The following is a 14,377-nucleotide window of genomic DNA, read 5'->3' as shown; positions in this document are numbered from 1 at the left end:
ATATGCCATATTGTGTGTGTGTGTGCTTCCCAGGAGCGCTCCGTATGCATCCTCACCAAGCCGCCTGCATCAGGCTGCTGCATTGTTAATAAACTATTGATTTACTGTATAATTAATTCGTTAAACTTATTCTTTGAATTCTGTGAATTGTCCTTGTTTTTTGTTTTAATTGCTATTATGTTTGTTTTTTAAATAGTTTTTGTCTGTAAACTTGAAATTGTAACTGTGCTGCTGCCTATCTTGGCCTGTCCTCGCCTAAAGAAATTTTTAGTCGACTAATAGTCATAGAATTTGTCAACTAATCAATTAGTTGATTTTATCAACAAAATAAAATGTAAATGTAAAAAAAATAAAATACATTGTCACATGCCATTATGCAGAAGCACCACTTTAAATCGCATGCTTACCAGAACCATCCTTATCATTTTTAAGGATATAACTCATTCAGAATGGTGAAAAGCATAAAAATCAGCACAAGAATGAGTATTTGCTGGGGCGACAGTGGGGCTCAGGAGGTATAGCAGGTTGTCTGGTAATCAGAAGGTTCCTGGTTCGATTCCGGCAGCGTGTGTCTTTGAACCTTTGACTGCTCCTGATGAGCACCTTGTCACCGTGCATGTGTCCCTCCGCCGCCGGTGTGTGAATGTGAGGCATAAGTTGTAAAGAGATTTATAAATGCAGGCTACCGCCTGTTACTGACTAACACTAGCTAACGTTATCATAAAAGAATTAAACACTACCAAGCACAGGACATAACCTAATGTTACTAGTTACCTAATGTCACTAGTGTTACATTTAACCATTCTAGTATTTGCTAGTAGCTGATTGAACCGTAAACTGTGTTTCATTGCACTTTGGGCTAGATCGGGAGGGCTGAGTGACATCAAACACGAGGGAAGAGATCTTTAATTGTGTTCATTGGCAAAACACAACTATCTTAGTCATTATGGGCTCACTATCTACTCTGTGTGTGTATTAGGTGATGGTGACGGTGTGGAAGAAGGAGGCAGAGAAAGAAGAGGTTCAGGAGCACGGTTACCTGAGCATCCTGCAGCAACACGTTCCCACACACACCTTCAGACATGACCTGAACACCTTTAAAGCCCAGGGTACAACACACACACACACACACACACACACACACACACACACACACACACACACACACACACACACACACACACACACACACACACACACACACACACACACACACACACACACACACACACACACACACACACACACACACACACACACACACACACACACACACACACACACACACACACACACACACACACACACACACACACACACACACACACACACACACACACACACACACACACACACACACACACACACACACACACACACACACACACACACACACACACACACACACCTTCAGACATGATCTGAACACATAGCCGGTGGGTAATCTAAGCCTTCCCAAATGTTATGCTGGGAATTCTGAAAATTATATATAATAATTATGTGCACAGCATTATATAGGCTACTATATTGTGTGTGTGTGTTGTCGCTGCAGACCCCTGGTGACAATCAGGTGATCATTCAGCAAGGTGATTATGGCTTAGGTGAAAAAATAAAAGCCATTCTATGTAGCCAATCACATCTTGATCCCACCACAAAGCATAATACATTTTTTGTAAACATCTGCATTCCGAATTTCCACCCGCCAATCGCTTTGTAGCGAACACCAGCGCGCTATTTTGAGTAAAATTTCAAAAAGCTAAATGGATATAATACAGTCTTTTTTCAAGGCAAAAGATAAACAAAGTAATTCAGAAGCTGCCAGCAGCAGCACCAGCGACCGGACCCTGCAGCCACACCCCAATAAATTGGTTAAAGTACAGTACGCTAAATAACTCATTGTGTGAAAAATATTATTTTGCGCGACTCCCAACTATAGCCTCGCCTAATGTTCAGCTCACCCGCTGCCTAAAGCCCAGGGTACCACACACACACACACACACACACACACACACACACACACACACACACACACACACACACACACACACACACACACACACACACACACACACACACACACACACACACACACACACACACACACACACACACACACACACACACACACACACACACACACACATGATCTGAACACATTTAAAGCCCAGGGTACAGGACACAAACACACACATAAATGCATACACTTTCCGATACCCAGTCCTATTATTGTATTTAATAACTCTGACAATGAATGAATGAATGAATGAAAACTTTATTTAACAGATTGCAGAATGGGTACAATACAGTACGGCTCAATACATACAATTGTTAAGGGGATGCAGACCTGAGAAAGACGTTTGTCTTGTTTCCATCAGGGTCCCCCATTTTCAATTCATATAGACATTTATGACATACACAACATACATGACATTTATGGCATAGGGACATATAGGTATTTAGTACTGATACATTTGTGACATAAACGGTATTCAAATATACAGTACTGTTACCCCTAGATCCTGACAGAGTATATACATATGATGGGGAGGGGACTGTACATTAGGAGGGGGTGGGTGGGTGGGAGAGAAATATACATACGGCGGGGAGGGAATATATACATGCGGTGGGGAGGAGACTGTCTATTAGGAGGTGGTGGGGGTTTTGGGCATTTATGGTGGCCAATTTCGAATTGCAGCCTCCCGTAGGTGCTCTTTAAGAGCGGTTTTGAATGTGGGCAGGGATTCACATTCCTTTACAGCTTTGGGTAGGGCGTTCCACATTGTTGTGGCATAATTGCGAAACGTGTTTAGTCCCTTGTTTGAGCCGAATCTGGGTTTAACATGATTTGTTGAGCTTCCTCTGGTGTAGTGGTTGTGGTATTCACAGACCTTTGGGAAGTATTTTGACATGTACATGGGCACCCCGGTCGTATAGTGTATCTTGTAGACCAGGCCCATTGCAAGTTACAACCCTTGGTTCCTCTCCTTTGTACAGTCAGCACCACTCAGAGCGGCTCGCCCCACAGTCACATTATTATATTGTATAGTTTGTATTATTGTATGGTATCTGTTTGACTGTGATTCTCTCTACAGTCAGCACCACTCTGACCGTCCTGCCCCCTCCCACAGTCTGCTGCAAACAGATGACAGTATCTGGGAAGCACCTCACTGTCCTCAAAGGTACCTAAAGAGATACCTACACCTGGTTCTCTCTCTCTCTCTCTCTCTCTCTCTCTCTCTCTCTCTCTCTCTCTCTCTCTCTCTCTCTCTCTCTCTCTCTCTCTCTCACAAATTCGTTTTTGACTGGCTCTCTGACTACATGGTTAGCTCTAGTTATATTTAGTTTGTTCTGTAACAAAGAAATGCACACAAAAGACTTGAATTATCTCACTCTCTCACACTTCTCCCTCCTCTCTCTTTGTCTGTGTGTGTGTCTCTCTGTGTCTTTCTCTGTCTCTCTTACATCCTTTCCCCTCTCCTCCCTCATCTCTCTCTGCCTCTCTCTTGGTCTGTGTGTGTGTGCGTGTGTGTGTGTGTGTGTGTGTGTGTGTGTGTGTGTGTGTGTGTGTGTGTGTGTGTGTGGTGTGTGGTGTGTGTGTGTGTGTGTGTGTGTGTGTGTGTGTGTGTGTGTGTGTGTGTGTGTGTGTGTGTGTGTGTGTGCCCCCCCCTATCTCTCTGTCAGTATTGAATGAATGCTCTCAAGAGGAGGTTTGTGTGAAAGATGTGAGGATATTACCAAACTTCAATGCCTCCTACCTTCCCATGATGCCAGATGGCTCTGTACTGCTTGTTGACAACGTGAGGTAAGACATCAAAGCAGCCTGTGTGTTTCTGTTTGTGTGTGTGTGTGTGTGTGTGTGTGTGTGTGTGTGTGTGTGTGTGTGTGTGTGTGTGTGTGTGTGTGTGTGTGTGTATGCGTGTATGCATGCGTGTGTGTGCGTTTGTATGCATGCATTCATGCGCGCGCGCGTGTGTGTGTGTGTCCGTGCATGCGTGGATGTGTGTGTATGTGTGTGTTCTTACCAAAAGGCTGTAGTAATATGTGATTGCCTATGTGTCTAGTTAGACAGGCAGATATATAGATGGATGGATGGATAGATAGATAGATAGATAGATAGATAGATAGATAGATAGATAGATAGATAGATAGATAGATAGATAGATAGATAGATAGATAGATAGATAGATAGATAGATAGATAGATAGATAGATAGATAGATAGATAGATAGATAGATAGATAGATAGATAGATAGATAGATAGATAGATAGATAGATAGATAGATAGATAGATAGATAGATAGATAGATAGATAGATAGATAGATAGATAGATAGATAGATAGATAGATAGATAGATAGATAGATAGATAGATAGATAGATAGATAGATAGATAGATAGATAGATAGATAGATAGATAGATAGATAGATAGATAGATAGATAGATAGATAGATAGATAGATAGATAGATAGATAGATAGATAGATAGATAGATAGATAGATAGATAGATAGATAGATAGATAGATAGATAGATAGATAGATAGATAGATAGATAGATAGATAGATAGATAGATAGATAGATAGATAGATAGATAGATAGATAGATAGATAGATAGGTGGATAGATGGATAGATGGATAGATGGATGGATGGATGGATGGATGGATGGATGGATGGATGGATGGATGGATGGATGGATGGATGGATGGATGGATGGATGGATGGATGGATGATTGCCCTAGTGGTTATTTCCACCCTGCTGCACACCCCATCATATCAGAGTGCCTATGATAGCACCGCCAGAGAGATGCTCTGACATTACAGATTGGGCAGAATGGTGGAAATATCAACGACTAGGGCAGCAAAATGAACACGTGTTTAGTTACACTTTAAAATAATCTAAAATAAGTTCCTCTCTCCTCACCAGCCACCAGTCAGGAGAGGTCGACATGGCCTCCTTCTGCAGGATGGAGAGTGTGGCCTGCCACCTACCCAGCATGCTCAGCGCCCTGGAGGAACACGACTTCCTGTTCCAAATGCATCTCAATGACCTGCCGCTGGATGACTCCAAAGAGGTGTGTGTGACGTGTGTGTGTTTTGCGATACTTCCATGCTACTGAATATATATACCTGTAATATTAAAGACTCATACTAGTATCAAAAGTACTAATGTTTACAATATATCATGTGTGTTTATGAGAGAGAGACAAAGAGAGAGAAGGGGAGAGAGAAGGAGAGAGCAGGAGAGAGCATGAGAGAGCAGGAGAGAGCATGAGAGAGCAGGAGAGAGCATGAGAGAGCAGGAGAGAGCAGGAGAGAGCAGGAGAGAGCAGAACTAAGACATGTTAATGCTGTTATCTGGTTGTGTCTTCAGGGGCTGGAGGTCCCCCTGGTCGCAGTGCTTCAGTGGTCCACTCCCAAGATGCCTTTCACCAACTGGATCTACACACACTACCGGCAAGTACATAAAGGAGATTAACCACCCAGTATAATAAATCATGCATGCTGTTCCTATGGGATGGTCCAATCAGTGTTTGTGAATATCAATTATTTTCTCCCAAAGCCAGAGACTGGAGAACACGTTGTACCTGTGATCAAGATGTACAATCTGGAGCTGCTCCATAGAAGCATACTAGACGTGAGGGTGATTATGTGATTGTATCCAGACAGTGGGATGTTCTGATTCAGACCTCTCCTATTCATTGTCTATAGGACCAGCTCCAGATTTGAGATGTTAAAGGAACACGCCGGCATTATGGGAAATGCATTTACCATCCTCTCCAGAATTAGACAAGAAGATAGATACCAATTTCCTGTGTGCGTTCAGTAGAAAGCTATCCGGATGCAAGCTAGCCTAGCTTAGCACACATGTGCTGGTTTCCTAGAGTAGCCCTGACCCCCTGTGCTGGCTTCCTAGCCCTGTCCTCCTGTGCTGGTTTCCTAGCCCTGACCCCCTGTGCTGGCTTCCTAGCCCTGACCCCCTGTGCTGGTTTCCTAGCCCTGACCCCCTGTGCTGGCTTCCTAGCCCTGACCCCCTGTGCTGGCTTCCTAGCCCTGACCCCCTGTGCTGGCTTCCTAGCCCTGTCCTCCTGTGCTGGTTTCCTAGCCCTGACCCCCTGTGCTGGCTTCCTAGCCCTGACCCCCTGTGTGAATTTTGGAAATAGGTTTATGTTAACTATGTGGCTGATGTTGACAATGACATGAAGTAACACTGGTATGGTCCTTTCCCTTGGTTTTTCCATTTGATAATTTGGGCTGGAGGGGCCCTTAGTTGTTGATCTTCCTCAGATGCACTCTAATTCTATGGTAGAGAAAGTGCCCCATCATTAAAGCTGCAGAATTAGACAAGAAGATAGACCAATCTCCTCTGTGTGCGTTCAATAAGTTCAGAAAGCTATCCGGATGCAAGCTAGCCTAGTTTAGCACAAATTAATGTTGCTTACATTAATAATGAATGAATGAATGAATGAATGAATGAATGAATTCATTCATTCATTCATTCATTCATTCATTCATTCATTCATTCATTCATTCATTCATTCATTCATTCATTCATTCATTCATAGCTATTATCTCTGTACAATGCATTAGACTTCATGGACATTATGGATATTAATCAATCCAGTCGTTGTTCATCATATTGGACTATGTGGTAATCTGATGTGTGATCAAACTGTCAAACTGACACGGTCATATTCAACTGATTCTCCTAATTCTCAAAGTTTTTGTGAGAAACTTAATATGAACTTTTCAGCAATTTTGTATCTCAATTCCACACGGTCAGACAAAACACACACTACGATACAAGGTTAATCATGTGCATGATCAAATCTTCATGGTTGATACACATTTATTGTTAAAACATTACTAGATCAGGTAGTTAGTTCAATAGAGGACTTGACTTTCTCTGGCCAGGAGTCTGTGAGCTTGCCTCTTAAGCTTTCAGGGAAAAGGGGGCGGGACGAACAGGTAAGGGGTAGAGGAAGGGGAGGATTCAGGGGGCAGAGGCCTTAAAGGGAACTTTCACAGTATGTTGCCCAGCCCTAGTGACAACCCTACTTGATGACTCTGAGTTCTCTGGTTCCTCTCTCCATGTGGTGACCAGGCTGCCCAGTATCCGTCTGGACCGCCCTCGGTTTGTGATGACAGCCAGCTGCCCCGGCACGGTGCGGGTAAAGGAACATTTCCGGGTCCGATACGTCCTGATCAACAACCTGCAGGACTTTCTGGCTGTACGCCTGGTCTGGACTCCTGAGGGTACATAATACTGGATTTATCTGTGTATGTTTGTCTGGGTCTGTGACCCAGATAGCAAAGTGCTGTTGATTCAATATTGAAATTACATCAGAATCATCATTTTGGTTGAGGTTGAAAATTACATTTCAGCAAAATTTCAACGTTGATACTTTGACGCTTCAACATTGATCCAACGTTGTTTTTATGTCAGTTTGCTATCTGGGAGGTGATCATGAGTGCTGAGTTTTCATAGCATTTCCTATGAATTGGTGAGTTCTCAACTCACCCCCCTAGTCCCAACCCTAACCTTAACCATAATGTTAATTTAAAGTCACAGAGAAGCGGCAGCCTGACAAACCTCAGGAACATGAGCTTTCCGCAGTTTGTAGGATATGTATGCAATCGGTACTCAACTACAAATCGCTCATGAGAATACATTGTCAAGGGACATCATGCAAATTGTAAAAAGAAAAAAGCCTACTACAAGTTGTACTCTACAAGGACATACAATACTCGAATAAGATACAGTAATCAAATAAAGTTAGTACAGTAGCTTTAAAGGAACACGCCAACTTTATGGGAAATGCGCTTACTGTCTTACTGTCAATTTCCTCTCTGTGCGTTCAGTAGAAAGCTATCCGGTTGCAAGCTCGCCTAGCTTAGCACAAATTAATGGAAATGGATACGGATCAGCTAGCCTAGGTTAAAACTCTGGGAGAGGTGTTTTTGGTCAACTAGTTGATCCGTATCCGCTTCCTGACTGCATTTCCCATAATGTCAGCGTTTTCCTTTAACAGAGATGTTTGTGTATCGCAGGCCGTGGTCAGAACGAGGACGCAGCCCTGGGAGCCGTGGTCTGTCACTCCCCTCTCAGTAACCTGGGCCACTGTCGCAAAGGCAGCACTCTCTCCTTCACCGTAGCCTTCCAGATACTGAAGGCAGGACTCTACGAGGTAAGAGCCACACACTGGGGGTGCTCCAGTAGCACACCATGTTACCGCGCTGCGTTGCGGGACTCCGTGCTGCGTCACGGATCTGGTTGACTCCGAGTTCGATTCCCGGACTCGCCATCATTTGCCGAATGTCTCCCCCTGCTCTCTCTCCCGTTTCACCCTACAACTGTCGGTCATGCTTGACCAGAAAAGCGATAAACGCTAAAAAATAAAGTAAAAAAAAAAAAAGAGCCACACACTGTGTTCTGTAGAGGAATACGGAGTGAGAGACTTTACTGCTGCTTACATAAACGGGCACCAAAAAGAAACAATGCTCATTTATTTCACACATAATCTCACAAACATCCACATAATTTTGAGAGTAAATTAGTTTGAATATGGCCAACAGTGAACCCTTGTGTTTTGTTACATACGGCTCAATGAAATTATGTGGATGAAGAAATAGCAATACCTTGCCTTATAGGGACTGCTACCTTATCATTTCATTGAGCTGACTCCTTTTCTTGTTGCCCTACCATCTCTCTTCCTCTGCTCCATCTGTATCCCTCGTTCCTCTTCTCTGTAGCTGAGTCAGCATATGAAGTTGAAGCTGCAGTTCACAGCCTCAGTGGCCAACCCACCTCCTGATGCCCGCCCCCTCTCACGTAAGACCATCAGTCATCATTAGTGGGTAGTTTGATTTATTTATATTTAAAATCAACAGGTGTTGGTGAGCAAGTCAATTATTGTTAAAGGACCATACCAGTCTAATTTCTGAATGAGCAGAGATTACCCCTATCTTCAACAGACTTTGTGTACATACCACAGTAGACACAACCATAGTAGATCTCAGCCTACTGTACATTATTAAACATCATTCACTGCACTTTATATTGAAACGCTGTGTAAAAACGAATGTTGCCAGGTATAGGTAATTCACCCTTTTGAAAATCACTACTTTGTTTGTTTTATCTAAAACTACTGTATTACTCTAATATATATACAAATTCTAATAAAAATGTGCTCATTGATATCAAAACACCTCTACTTACTGAGTCCTGTGGAGTTCTGGACGGGGTCAGAGCAAACTGGGAAGCTTATTAAATGGTATTGAACTACCACAGCCTTGAACCGCAGCACATGCAGCTCCTTTCTTCTTTCCAGCAGAGCGCCAGTCCAACTTCCTCTTCCTGTGTTTACAAATTCACACTCGTCTGAGGTGTAACTTTCAGCTAATCTGTCATGACTGCCTCTGCTATCTACTATAGCTGCAGTACCCTTCCTCTCCTGCCGTGACCCAGGGTTCTCTCTCCCTTCCTCTCTGGCTGTCTCTAATTTCACGAGTGGAGTCAGACCCAGTCCAGATTTCACTATGCTGCCAGATCATAGACTCAGCTACCCCAGTTAGTCGTGACCCTTTTGATTCCTGTTTATTTTGTGTGCCAATTTTTTTTGCCTGACTCCTGACGCCTACTCTGCTCCTATATTCTCCGCCTGCCCTGTCCCCCTGTTCTGGTTTCCTAGCCCTGTCCCCCTGTTCTGGTTTCCTAGCCCTGTCCCCCTGTGCTGGTTTTCTAGCCCTGTCCCCCTGTGCTGTTTCCTAGTCCTGTCCCCCTGTGCTGGTTTCCTAGCCCTGTCCCCCTGTGCTGGTTTTGCTCTATTGTTGCCTTGAAGTGCTATTCAATTATTTAAAAAAATGTGTTCACCAGATTCTGTGCTTGTGTTCTGCTCTTGGGTTTACCTGTACATCCTGACACAACCGTTGACAAAACATAAACAAACACGATATCTCAGAAATAAAGCAATTTTGGAAATAGGTTTATGTTAACTCACTGGAGGCCAAACCCGAGATAGTCTGTGTTAACTCGCCATGCTCTGGGCGCCAAACCCGAGAAAATCCGGGTTTTAATCCATATTTCTTTTATTTAGCGATATCCATTCATTTTTCATCCATCCAGCCTGATGTTATCATTGGGACTGAGTCTGAGCTCGCAAAGGGCAAATAACGCCCCCTATCGTCTCCCGGATGGTATTGCACATCATTGGATTGGATTGAGTGGGACAGTGCAGCAAGAAAATTTGTCCGGTCAAGGTTTTACTTCTCGGGGATGCAGCTGGATACCATTGCATTGACTGGGGACACTCGGAGCAGCGTGGATCTATGTAATTTTGGATATAACGTTGGATCAATAAACGCGATCAATATTTGGAATGGCAATCAGGAATTGGATTAATCTTTTTGCATGACATCAGATGTGAGGTAAGGCCTTTATGTTACAAGTCTTGGGGTAATCAGATGTTCCTATCACCGCCATCGGTGTGTGTGTGTGTGTGTGTGTGTGTGTGTGTGTGTGTGTGTGTGTGTGTGTGTGTGTGTGTGTGTGTGTGTTTGTGTGTGTGTGTGTGTGTGTGTGTGTGAGGTCACGCCGACCAAAGTACGGAGAACCGATTTTTCAGACCCGCTGCTCTTTGTGCATAAGTACACATATAACAGCGATAATCTAGCATTTATTTGAAAACGATTCATAAATCAAGCGACAAATGGCACGATTTCTAAGGAAATACATTTAAGCTCACTTTGCTGGCGTTTATTGAGATGAGACAGAATGCTCTAGAAATATATTGATATTCATCACGGTATAAAATGGAAATGTATGTATGAAAGAATGATCTGTTACGTGCATGTTGACTGGAAGCAACTCATTGACGACCACACATGTTATTTAGATCTATTGCTATTATATTTTATATGTTTTATGCACTCGCAAATAAGTCCTTTCCGCCATTGGATACAGCGCTGGCCCAGAAGGGCATCAGCAGAGGGTGCTGTTGGCCCTGAAAGAGTTAACTATGTGGCTGATGTTGACAATGACATGCAGTAATGCAGTATGGTCCTTTAAGCTGTTATTTCCCTTGGTTTTTCCATTTGATAATTTGCGCTGGAGGGGCCCTTAGTTGTTGATCTTCCTCAGATGCACTCTAATTCTATGGTAGAGAAAGTGCCCCATCATTAAAGCTGCAGTAGGCAACTTTGTAGAAATGAATGAGAGTTAACCTGCCCAGCAAAAATACAGTATGCTCTGCATGACTTGATGTGTCTGACATCTTGCAAATGTCTCAGAAGTTGCCTACTGCAGCTTTAACTTCAAATACACAGCAGACAGTGTTGCCCCTATACTGTCTTGCAACGCAAATTTGCTCGATTGTTATTACAGCTGACTAATGTTAGCAGTCCACTGAAAAAGCTATAATTGTGACCGCTGCGTCTTGATTGGCTTGATGACCAACTGTGAAGCGAGTGAGTCAATTCTGGATGAAATATTGGGGGGAAATTAGGCCATACTTTAGGCAGGTGAATTTCTAAAATGGCTACAACTGTAGTCGGATGATAAAGAGCCGAGGTATTCCTAACATAACGTCTTGCTGTATTTTTTCTCCAGGTAAGAATAGCCCATCCAGCCCTGTTGTCAGAGACCTGTTGGACCGCCACCAGGCAAGTCTGGGTCGATCTCAGTCCTTCTCTCACCAACAACCGTCTCGCTCGCACATCATGAGGTATACACACAGTCCTGTCCACAGACACTCACATATCATGAGGTATACACACAGTCCTGTCCACAGACACTCACACATCATGAGGTATACACACAGTCCTGTCCACAGACACTCACATATCATGAGGTATACACACAGTCCTGTCCACAGACACTCACATATCATGAGGTATACACACAGTCCTGTCCACAGACACTCACACATCATGAGGTATACACACAGTCCTGTCCACAGACACTCACACATCATGAGGTATACACACAGTCCTGTCCACAGACACTCACACATCGTGAGGTATACACACAGTCCTGTCCACAGACACTCACATATCATGAGGTATACACACAGTCCTGTCCACAGACACTCACACATCGTGAGGTATACACACAGTCCTGTCCACAGACACTCACACATCATGAGGTATACACACAGTCCTGTCCACAGACACTCACACATCGTGAGGTATACACACAGTCCTGTCCACAGACACTCACACATCGTGAGGTATACACACAGTCCTGTCCACAGACACTCACACATCATGAGGTATACACACAGTCCTGTCCACAGACACTCACACATCATGAGGTATACACACAGTCCTGTCCACAGACACTCACACATCATGAGGTATACACACAGTCCTGTCCACAGACACTCACACATCATGAGGTATACACACAGTCCTGTCCACAGACACTCACACATCGTGAGGTATACACACAGTCCTGTCCACAGACACTCACACATCGTGAGGTATACACACAGTCCTGTCCACAGACACTCACACATCATGAGGTATACACACAGTCCTGTCCACAGACACTCACACATCATGAGGTATACACACAGTCCTGTCCACAGACACTCACACATCATGAGGTATACACACAGTCCTGTCCACAGACACTCACACATCATGAGGTATACACACAGTCCTGTCCACAGACACTCACACATCATGAGGTATACACACAGTCCTGTCCACAGACACTCACACATCGTGAGGTATACACACAGTCCTGTCCACAGACACTCGCACATCGTGAGGTATACACACAGTCCTGTCCACAGACACTCACACATCGTGAGGTATACACACAGTCCTGTCCAGATGTTAGCACATCATGAGGTATACAGTCCTGTCCAGATGTTAGCATATCATGAGGTATACACACAGTCCTGTCCAGATGTTAGCCCATCATGAGGTATACACACAGTCCTGTCCAGACGTTAGCATATCATGAGATATACACACAGTCCAGATGTTAGCACATCATGAGGTATACAGTCCTGTCCAGATGTTAGCACATCATGAGATATACACACAGTCCAGATGTTAGCACATCATGAGGTATACAGTCCTGTCCAGATTTTAGAATATCATGAGATATACACACAGTCCAGATGTTAGCACATCATGAGATATACACACAGTCCAGATGTTAGCACATCATGAGGTATACAGTCCTGTCCAGATTTTAGAACATCATGAGATATACACACAGTCCAGATGTTAGTACATCATGAGATATACACACAGTCATGTCCAGATGCGAGCACATCATGAGGTATACACACAGTCCAGATGTTATAACATCATGAGGTATACACACAGTCTTGTCCAGATGCTAGCACATCATGAGGTATACACACAGTCCAGATGTTATAACATCATGAGGTATACACACAGTCTTGTCCAGATGCTAGCACATCATGAGGTATACACACAGTCCAGATGTTAGTACATCATGAGGTATACACACAGTCTTGTCCAGATGCTAGCACATCATGAGGTATACATACACAGTCCTGTCCACGGACACTCACTGTGTGTTGTGTGTGTGTGTGTGCGCACACATGCGTGTGCATGTGTATGTCTGTCTGTTTCAGGACGGGTAGCGCCATGGAGCGGCGTGCGATCACACCTCCGGTGGGGTCCCCTGTTGGCCGTCCCCTCTACCTGCCTCCCCAGGATAAAGCTGTTCTGTCTCTGGATAAGATTGCCAAGAGGGAGTGCAAAGTCCTAGTGCTTGACCCTATCCACTAGGAAAGAGAGAGACAGACAGAGACAGAGACAGATGGTGGTAAGAAGGAAGTACTAGTCCTTGACTCTGTTAACTGGGAGAGAGTGAAAGAGACAGGGGGAGACAGAAGGAAGGATGGAAGGATAGAAGGAAGGAAGGAAGGAAGGAAGGAAGGAAGGAAGGAAGGAAGGAAGGAAGGAAGGAAGGAAGGAAGGAAGGAAGGAAGGAAGGAAGGAAGGAAGGAAGGAAGGAAGGAAGGAAGGAAGGAAGGAAGGAAGGAAGGAAGGAAGGACGGAAGGAAGGAAGGAAGGAAGGAAGGAAGGAAGGAAGGAAGGCATGAATTAAGGAAGGAAGGAAGGAAGGCATGAATTAAGGAAGATATAAAGTACAGGTTGAACCTGTCAGCTTAGAGAGACAGGGCAGCTACGAAAGAGAAAGAAGGAGAAAGAAGAATAAAACAGAGGCCATCAGACGACTGTAAATTCCGCTTGCCTGCCAGTTCCTAAGCGCTTGTAAAATCGTAATGACATCTCAGTTACCTCAACCAGTACATACTGTGGTATGACCTTCTTCTTCTCTAGGTCAAGGTCAGGTTCTCATTTATTTATTTACATTTAAATATCTCCCCTGA

The 14,377-nt window shown here is 44.0% G+C and overlaps 1 protein-coding gene across 1 annotated transcript in view; it reads left to right on the top strand.

Moving 5' to 3' along the window:
• The window catches only part of LOC311233521 (trafficking protein particle complex subunit 14-like), a gene marked incomplete at both ends in the record, with an annotated part of 34,246 nt that extends 20,477 nt beyond the window's left edge, over positions 1-13,769 (top strand). Inside the window, 10 exons of the mRNA XM_084320487.1 lie at positions 980-1,109; positions 3,093-3,179; positions 3,682-3,802; positions 4,924-5,071; positions 5,371-5,453; positions 7,102-7,253; positions 8,049-8,185; positions 8,751-8,829; positions 11,605-11,719; positions 13,613-13,769. Of these exons, the coding sequence (XP_084176613.1) occupies positions 980-1,109; positions 3,093-3,179; positions 3,682-3,802; positions 4,924-5,071; positions 5,371-5,453; positions 7,102-7,253; positions 8,049-8,185; positions 8,751-8,829; positions 11,605-11,719; positions 13,613-13,769 (1,209 nt within the window). The remainder of the gene's footprint in view (positions 1-979; positions 1,110-3,092; positions 3,180-3,681; positions 3,803-4,923; positions 5,072-5,370; positions 5,454-7,101; positions 7,254-8,048; positions 8,186-8,750; positions 8,830-11,604; positions 11,720-13,612) is intronic.
• Positions 13,770-14,377: the final 608 nt, after the last annotated feature.

Source organism: Notolepis coatsorum (genome assembly GCF_963971535.1).
Source record: "Notolepis coatsorum genome assembly, chromosome: 8".
NCBI classification, from domain to species: Eukaryota; Metazoa; Chordata; class Actinopteri; order Aulopiformes; family Paralepididae; genus Notolepis; species Notolepis coatsorum.
Note: the sequence above shows the minus strand (reverse complement) of the source record. Positions and strands in the feature narration are given on the sequence as shown.